Source organism: Sapajus apella, unplaced genomic scaffold, assembly GCF_009761245.1.
Source record: "Sapajus apella isolate SASKATOON/1434 unplaced genomic scaffold, GSC_monkey_1.0 scaffold33, whole genome shotgun sequence".
Classification (NCBI taxonomy): Eukaryota; Metazoa; Chordata; class Mammalia; order Primates; family Cebidae; genus Sapajus; species Sapajus apella.
The window spans coordinates 8,861,026-8,870,532 of record NW_022436973.1 but is presented as its reverse complement, the minus strand read 5'-3'; the positions used below and the strand labels follow the sequence as shown (position 1 = coordinate 8,870,532).

Sequence of the window (9,507 nt, the reverse complement as noted above, 5' to 3'; positions counted from 1 at the left end):
CAAAAATTAGCTGGGAGTGGTGGCAGGTGCCTGTAGTCCCAACTACTTGGGAGGCTGAGGCAGGAGAATTGCTTGGACCTGAGAGGTTGTGAGGCTGCAGTGAGCCAAGATTACACCACTGCTCTCCAGTCCAGCCTGGGCAACAGAGCAAGGCTGCATCTAAAAATAAAAAAAAAAAAAAAAAGTAGAGAGAGAGAAAGAAAATTCTGGATTCTGCAAATAAATTTTTAAAAACTTAATGCTACTGCCAAGACATGAACCTATCTTGCTATCATGTTAACAAGCGCAAGCTGTGACACTGGGTGATTATGTTTTCTTTAGAGACAGCCTTTGAGTTGGTGATAAGCTTATACACTGAAGATGCCTTGACCAGCAAAACCTGTGTATCATAAGATGCAGGGTCCTATTTTTCTGTATATTATGCACATTTGGAGTTCTCTTTTCATTTTAAGATCAGCTGACATAAGACGTAGCTTTAAATGTCAGAAGCAGGTTTGTGATACTCACAAGTTACATCCATTATAACTTCTGTTATCACTGCTACTTAAAATCATGGAATCAGTGTTGGAAATATTACCAAATACGAACTTGATAAGACTATAAGTTGACCTAAAACTCGTCCAAATGATACCAAGTGTTATTTTTAAAATAGTTACCAAATTTTCTTTCCCTCCCTCCCTCCCTCCCTCCCTTCCTTCCTCCCTTCCCTTCCCTCCCCTTCCCTCCCTCCCTCCCTCCCTCCCTTTCTCTCTCTCTCTTTCTCCCTTTCCTTCCTTCCTTCCTTCCTGCCTGCCTTCCTTCCTTCCTTCCTTCCTTCTTTCTTTCTTTCTTTCTTTCTTTCCCCTTCCTTCCTTCCTCCCTCCCTCCCTCCCTCCCTCTTTGTTTCTTTCATTTTCTTTCTTTTCTTTTCCCTTTTCTTTTCTTTTTTCTTTTCTTTCCTTCCTTCCTCCTTTCCTTGCCTTGCCTTGCCTTTGCTTTCCTTTCCTTTCCTTTCCTTGCTTTCCTTTCCTCTTTCCTCCGTCCTCCTCTTTCTTCTTTCGTTTTTAGATTGAGTTTTGCTCTTGTCATCCAGCAGGTTGGAATGCAGTGACACAACCTTGGCTCACTGCAACCTCCACCTCCTGGGTTCAAGCGATTCTTCTGCCTCAGCCTCTCCAGTAGCTGGGATTACAAGTGCCCACCACCATTTTTGTATTTTTAGTAGGGACAGGATTTTGACCTGTTGGCCAGGCTGGTCTCAAACCCCTGACCTGAGGCGATCCACCAGCCTTGGCCTCCCAAAGAGCTGGGATTACAGTGCCCGGCCAATAGTTACTAATTTTTCAAGCCACAGGAAATAAAAATTAGCTGTGTCAACGTGGATTAAGCTTAAATTTTTGTTTGAAAATGCTGATTTTTAGAAACTAAGCTTTTAAAAAGTTTGAATCATTCTGTGATCTTAAATACATCAGTTACTCATTTTGAGACATGCTGAACAATGAAAAAAATTAGGATACAGAAAGAGTTCCATCTTTTGAAGAATTAATTGATAATAGGACAGAGAAGTCAGTAGTTCAAAAATAGCAGAACTTAAATTAAAATTTCAAGTCTATTTAATTTGTTTGTTTGTTTATTTATTTTTGAGACAGAGTTTCACTCTGTTGGAGTGCAGTGGTGCGATCTGGGCTCACTGCAACCTCTGCCTCCTGGGTTCAAGTGATTTTCCTGCCTCAGCCTCCTGAGTAGCTGGGGATTACAGGCGCCCGCCAACACACTGATTTTTTATATTTTTAGTAGAGACGGAATTTCACCGTGTTGGCTAGGCTGGTCTTGAACTCTTGACCTCAGGTGATCTGCCTGCCTCGACCTTCCCAAAGTGCTGGAATTACATTCATGAGCCACCACACCGAGCCTTAATTTGTTTATTAAAAGAGAAAATGAAATCCACATCTTTTAAACCTTAATGGGGAGATCTCAGGAAAGTAGGTAAAATTTTGTAGAAAGGCAACAAGAAAACAAGGAGAATTCTAAAGCAAGAGACAGTTGGGGAACAAGCAGCAGCTTTAGATGCAGTAATTAGAGAACTGAGTTCTGCTTCACATCCCTTGTATAGACTTGTAGATATTTAGGATTTTGGAACTGGGTATATTAAGGAACAAGATATGTTAAGTATATAAGAAAAGAAATAAGGTCTTTTCTAATTGAATAATGCCTAGCATATACAAAAAAAATTACATGTTCCTTATTTTATATATATTCTTATATATATATGTTTTATATATATTATATGTATGTTTTATATGTATTATATATGTTTTATATATTATATATATATTCTTAAATATGTTTGTGTACACACACACACACACACACACACACACTTTTTTTTTTGAGACAGTGTCTAACTTTGTCACCCAGGCTGGAGTGTAGTGGTGTGATCTCAGCTCACTGCAGCCTTGACCTCCCAGGTTCAGGCGATCCTCCTGCCTTAGCCCCACAAGAGCCGGGAATACTGGTGTGTGCCAGCACGGCCCACTAATGTTTTTGCATTTTTTGTGGAGACGAGGTTTTACCATGTTGTCCAGGCTGGTTTCAAACTCCTGAGCTCAAGTGATCTGCCCACCTTGGCCTCCCAAAGTGCTGAGATTACAGGCCTGAGCCACCATGCCTGGCACTTTATTGTATTTTAATAAATGAAATGATGTGATATGGAAAAAAAAATTTCTGAATGGAGACCTGAGTTTACATCTCATCTCTGCTACTTAATTCTGAGGTTTCAGGTAGATTATTTAACCTATCTGAGTTTTCTTATCTTAAGGATAAAGATGAATTCACCTACCCTATGGGACTATTAAGGATAAAATGAAGGTCCTGTGTGAAAAACTAAATAACTGTTTCTTATTCTTGCTGCTCTTGGTTGAATTGAGTAGAAAGATCTTATGGTTAAACAGACATAATAAAATATGTTTATTTCGCTTCTAAGATGTAATATTTCTATAACTTTAGTAAGGTTGTGCTTTTAATAGTCAAAGAATAAATTATACCTTTTAAAGCTGTGATTTAAAAACTATAAAATAATGCAGTGAGAAACGGGCAAATTCAGATCATTTTATTTTACCTTGAGCAAGTAGACTGTGCTAATGCTAATGCTTTGCTTCCCCCCCAACCCTCGCCGCCCTTCTCAAAGAGAAGAGAACAGACAGTAACGGCAGAGTATATTTCGTCAACCACAACACTCGAATTACACAATGGGAAGACCCCAGAAGTCAAGGGTAAGAATAGTTACTTGTATGTATTGAATCTCTTAAAGATTGTACCTTATTTTAACAACTGAAGAAGATCAAAGTTCATATTCTTTTGCCAGAGACCTAAAACATTAATCACCTGCATACTTTGGAAAGAGAAAATTATACTATTATTTTCATCTAATGGAAAATTTGAGTTTCTTTAAAGCACAGAAAAAACCTTTGCCTCGACGTGGTGGCTCATGTCCATTATCCTGGCACTTTGGGAGGCCAAGGAGGGAGGACAGCTTGAGACCAGTAGTTCAGGACCAGCCTGAGTAATGCAGTGAAACCTGTCTCTACAAAAACATCCCCCAAAATTGGGTGTGTTAGCATGTTAGACCTGTAGTCCCAGCTACCTGGAGGACTGAGGTGGGAGGATCACTTGATCCCAGGAGGTTGAGGCTGCAGTGACCCGTGATTGTGCCAATACATTCCAACCTGGAGGACAGGTTGAGGCCTGTAAAAACCAATAGAAAAAACAAAATACTTCACTGGCATGTGAGAATATACTTATTATATATTTTAAATTACTAAGAACAGATTAGTGATTCTAAATCAGGGTTTCTTAACCTGGGATCACTGGTTAAGAATCTAGGGTATATGGCTTAGAGGGGAAAAAAATACATGCTCAGTTTCACTAGACTTTACTGGAAATTTAATATCTTCTTCCATTTTGAATGTAGGCTACTGCCATGTAGAATTAAGAATGCCTAGGACTTTGCCATCAGTAGAAGTCACAGCATGTTAAAAAATATTCTGTGGATGTTGTCGGTATCTCTGAATACTTGTTTACACACATCATTACAAGGACTTGCTAATTAATTTATTAATAAAGAGATACATATATTATCACAAGAGTTTCCCTTTGTTGCCCAGGCTGTTCTCAACTGCTGTTCTCAATTCTTGGCTTTAAGTGATCCTCCTGCCTTAGCCTTCTGACTAGCTGGGATTACAGGAATAATGTTTTGACAATTATGTATATATAATGGTTTATCTTTGTGACATTTTATAGTAGTATGCATATTAGTTTGCTAGGGTTGCCTTAACAAAGTACCGCAAAGGAGGTTGCTTCAACCACAGAAATGTGTTGTCTCACTGTTCTGGAGGCCAGAAACTTGAGATCACAGTGTCAGCAGGGCCATGCTCATTCTGAAGATACTAGAAAATTATCTGTTCCAAGTCTTTCTCCTAGCTTCTTTTAGCGCCTTGGCTTGTGACAGCATGACTCCAGTCTTCACATGGCATTCTTCCTGTCTATATGTCTATCTGTACCCAAATTTCCTGTTTATATGGATATCAGTCCTATAGGATTAGAGGCCCATAGTGCTTCAGTGTGACCTCATCTTTATACATCTGCAGTAACTCTGTGTTCAAATAAGGTCACATTCTGAGTTATGCGGGCCAGGATATAAATATGCATTTGGAGGGAGGACACAGTTCAACCCATAACAGTCTGTAATACTATCCATTTATTATACTGCCAGAGGGTTCCATTCTGCAAGGAATTTGGCAGACTGTACAGTGAGAGGGCACAGCCTTCCACAAAACTGCCCTCGTTTCAGACATCAGGCACAATATTGTCCACAGGACAACTCCAGACCAACTGCCTACAAATTTGGGGGTCCCTACCACCACTCTTAGGTCTGATCAGTTATTAGAAATACTCAGAACTCACTGAAACCTCTTACAGTCACATTTATTTTAGAGAAAGGATACAAAATAAAACCAGCAGAAGGAAGAGGTATGCAGGACAGAGTCTGGGAGGACTCTGAACACCCAGAATTGTTGTGGGACAGTACACATTGAGGTTGAGTATTGCCAACCAGGGAAGTCTCTGCTATCTAGGATTTTTTGGGTCACTTGATCCCATACTGCCCTCTTGGCTGACCTTTTGTCTATAGTCCTTTGGAGATTTGGGCGAATGCCTTTAGTCCCTAGTTCCTCCAGAAGTTGGAGCTGATGTGCCATGTCCCATAGCCTCCATCATAAATCACATTATTGACTAGTCATCAAAACCTCCCGACAAACAAAGATATTCCTAATATGCAGTTCATTCCAAAGGCCTAAAACATCACCACCCAGGAGCTAAGGGCAAAGGCCAGACCTCTCTTTTGATATAATTTCAGCACATATATTCCACAGCTCAAAAGTTTTAAGAACTTTTGTTCTGAAGGTATGGTTTAGGTTGCACTGAGCCGAGATCATGCTACTATACTCCAGCATGGGCCACAGAGTGAGACTCTGCCTCAAAAAAAAAAAAAATAAATAAAAGAAGATATTGTTTAAACTTAAAATAGCTTTTTCTTTCTACCAACAAATGACCATTTTCTTTTTAAATGGAGTTACTGCATTTACTTAAATTTATTTAGTTTTCATAAAGAAAGAATGAAGTTCATAGACAACATTTTTACTTCCTCTAGAATCTTCTAAGGATAGAATTGAAGAAGTCCCCTTTCTATAATTTGCTACCATTTTTTTGTTTCCCAAGTTTTATAGCTAAAGTTAGAATTCTGTTTTAACAACACAGATGACCTAGCTCTATGCAATTTATTTTTAAGACAACACCTTGTTACTGAGCCTATCATCTTGCAAATACAACAATGAGAAACCTCTTTTTTACATTTTTGGGTCTGTTTCATCTGACATTTGTATTTGGTTAGGTGAATACAGATTTTTTTCTGTTTTGTTTTGTTTTGAGACAGGCTCTCCTCTGTCATCCAGGCTGGAATGTAGTGACATGATCTCGGCTCGCTGTAGCCTTGACCTCCTGGGCTCAAGTAATCCTCCTGCCTCAGGCTTTTAAGTAGTTTGGACTACATGCATGGGCCTCCACACCCAGCTGTTTTGTTTTGTGGTGGTGGTTTTGGTTTTTTTGAGAAACAGGATTCCTATGTTGCCCAGACTGGTGGGAAGTTGTTGCCAAACACACGAACTGAAATACATGATAAATGATGTGCTGGCAGTATGTAGGAAATAACTTGGAAGACCTAAAGAGAATGATCAATCTGTAGTTGTAGTGAGGGCTCGCTGTTTGTGAAGCTTTTTAACCTGTCTCATTTATTCCTCATATAGTCTCATTACATAGACATTGTTATCTCTATTTTATGGACAAAGAAACTGAAGTTTAGAGAGATTAAGCAGCTTGTCTAGGGTCACAGAGCTTTCAAGGTATAAAGATAGGTATTAAGGAGGTGGCATGGAATACTTCATAAATAATCTCTTAGGCCATGTGTGATGTCTCAACCTCTGTAATCCCAGTGCTTTGGGAGGCCAAGGTAGGAGGATCACTTGCAGTCAGGAGTTCAAGTCCAGCCTGGGTAACATAATGAGACCCCGTACTATGTAAAGTTTTATAATTTAACTGAGTGTAGTGGTATACACCTGCAGTCCTAGTTACTAGGGAGGCTGAGTTGAGAGGATTACTTGAACCCAGGAGTTTGAGGCTACAGTGAGCTATAATCATGCCACTGCACTCCAGCCTGGGCAACAGAGTGAGATTCTGTCTCTTAAAAAAATCTTTTTTTGAGTTGCCTTAGTAGAAAAACAGTAGATAATATGGGACAAACAGAAAGATTTCACTTGGAGGTGTGACAGATCATGTCTTATTTAAGGAAATGCTGAGTGGCCATACACTGAAATCGTGGGATTCATGGAAGAGAGTTAGAGGTTTGGGTACAGAGATAAATCTGAAAGGGAACATTAAGGCCAGAGTATAGAGGCTGAATGAGTGCCATATGAAGAACTTTAGATCTTAATAATTGGTAGTGATGGAACAGTGATAGTACTTTACAGCAAAAGCTAATTTAATAAGATTTCTATTTTAGGAAGTTACTCTCTTAGCAGTGTCATTATCAGAGCAGGCTTGGAATGAGACCAGATGAGGAACACTAGTTAGGTGGCTGTTGAAAAAATGCAGAAGAGAAACAAAGCCAGAAAAAGGATGGTGTTGGGGATTGGAAATAGAGATGAGCATGAAGACTTCTCTTTTTTGAGAGAGTCCCATTCTGTCACCCGGCTGGGGTGCAATGGCGTGATCTCGTCTCACAGTAACCTCCACCTCCCGGGTTCAGGCAATTCTCCTGCCTCTGCCTCCTGAATAGCTGGGGTTACAGGCACACACCACTATGCCCAGCTAATTTTTTATATTTTTAGTAGAGACAAGGCTTCACCATGTTGGTCAGGCTGGTCTCAAACTCCTGACCTTGTTGTGATCCACCTGCCTTGGCCTTTCAAAGTGCTAGGATTACAGGTGTGAGCCACCATGCCTGGCTGAACATGAAGACTTCTAAGGCACAATGGTTAGAGCTTGGTTAACGAGATGTTTAAGGTGGGTCACTAGCTAATGTGGAACATAAGCCAAGTAGACTGCAGAAGACTTGAGTTGTAGTTGATGGACTTTCTGAGTTTAACTGTTTGTAGGATGTCCACATAGAGATATACAACTGAAATTACTGAACTGAATGGTTTTCTAAAATATTTCTGCTATGTTTACTGATATTTGTAGCTTCTCTACTTGATAAACAAGCAACTCTTTTTAATATTTTTGTTTATGTTTTTTTCTGGGTTTTGTAGTCAATTAAATGAAAAGCCCTTACCTGAAGGTTGGGAAATGAGATTCACAGTGGATGGAATTCCATATTTTGTGGACCACAATAGAAGAACTACCACCTATATAGATCCCCGCACAGGAAAATCTGCCTTGTAAGTTTTCTAAACATTGTAGATTAAAAGTAAAAAACTAGTCCTTCAGATTTTTGATATAAAGATTTGAATTAGCAAGGAGAGAAAGTGTTAGTATTTCTTGAGTTAGTTTGACAATAGGTTTCTGTTCAGTAAGTATTTGCATTTCCATTTCCCTCTTGGATATCTTATCCTAGAGATTTTCATATTTGTTACCGTTTGTTCACATGGCACTAAGTGAAACTTTAGAATTTATAGGTATTGTACTGCTTACCAATTAATCTCTGGTTTCTGATTTTCACCTTCTTTCATTATTTTTTGACTTTAAAAAAGCTCCCATTACTTCTCCCCCACCCCATTTCTGAGAAGTAACCTTTCAATTTGCTTATTTGCTGTATGTCTTTTTTTGTATGTGGGAAAATATATAACAAAGTTTCTTGTTTTATGTGCACATTTCATTGGCATTGAGCACATTCATATTGTTGCATATTCATTACCACCATCCATCTCCAGAATATTTTCATCATTCCATAGTGAAACTCTGTACCCTTTAAACAGTAACTTTAACAGACCTGGTAACCAGCATTCTACTTTCTTTCGCTATGAATTTGACTACTCTAGGTACCTCATATTACTGAAGTCATACAATATTTATTCTCATGTTTCTGGCTTATTTCACTAAGGTCTTGTCTTCAAGATGTATCGATGTTGTAATATCTATCAAAGTTTCATTCCTTTTTAAGGCTGAATAATATTCCAGTGTATGGATATATCACATTTTGTTTATTCACAAATATTTTCATTGCTTCCATTTTTTTTGGGGGGGGGGGAGGGTGTGGTTGTAAATAATGCTGCTGTGAACACTGGTATACAGTTATCTGCCTGAGGCTGCGTATGGTGGCTTACGCCTGTAATCCCAGCACTTTGGGAGGCTGAGCCGGGCAGATCACCTGAGGTCAGGAGTTTAAGACCAGCCTGGCCAACATGGCAAAGCTCCATCTCTACTAAAAATACAAAAATTAGATGGGCATGGTGCCAAATGCATTCCAGCCTGGGTGAGAGTGAGACCTCATCTCTTGAAAAAAAAACCCAAAACCAAATCTGTTTGAGTCCCTACTTTGATGACTTTTGTATCTATACCCAGAAGCAGGATTGCTGGATTAAATATTAATTCTGTATTTAATTTTTTTTGAAGAACTAGCATACTGTTTTTCAGAGTGTCTATGCCAGTTTACATTTCCACCAGTAGTGCAGAAGAATTCCAATTTCTGTACATTCTCATCAGCTCTCATGTTTTTTTTTCTTCTTCCTTTTTGTCTTTTTTAAATTTTTTTTTTTTATGTGTGTTTTTTTTTTCTTTTTTTTTTTTTTTTTATTTCTCTAATGATTTGTGATGTTGAATATCTTTTCATATGCTTCTTGGCCATTTGTGTATCTTTGGAGAAATGTCTCTTCAAGTCCTCTCCCCATTTTTTTTTTTTTTTTTTTTTGCAATTGAGTTTAGGTGTTTTCTGTATATTCTGGTGTTAATCCCTTATCAAAACATGATTTGCAGTTATTT

The 9,507-nt window shown here is 38.8% G+C and overlaps 1 protein-coding gene across 4 annotated transcripts in view; it reads left to right on the top strand.

Moving 5' to 3' along the window:
• Positions 1-9,507, top strand: part of ITCH (itchy E3 ubiquitin protein ligase) — a 145,705-nt gene that overhangs the window by 92,998 nt on the left and 43,200 nt on the right. For 3 of the 4 annotated variants that reach the window (XM_032295201.1, XM_032295203.1, XM_032295202.1), the window contains 2 exons: positions 3,167-3,251; positions 7,839-7,967. In XM_032295201.1, coding sequence (XP_032151092.1) covers positions 3,167-3,251; positions 7,839-7,967 — 214 coding nt within the window. The remainder of the gene's footprint in view (positions 1-3,166; positions 3,252-7,838; positions 7,968-9,507) is intronic. The other variant, XM_032295204.1, reaches the window with a different exon arrangement.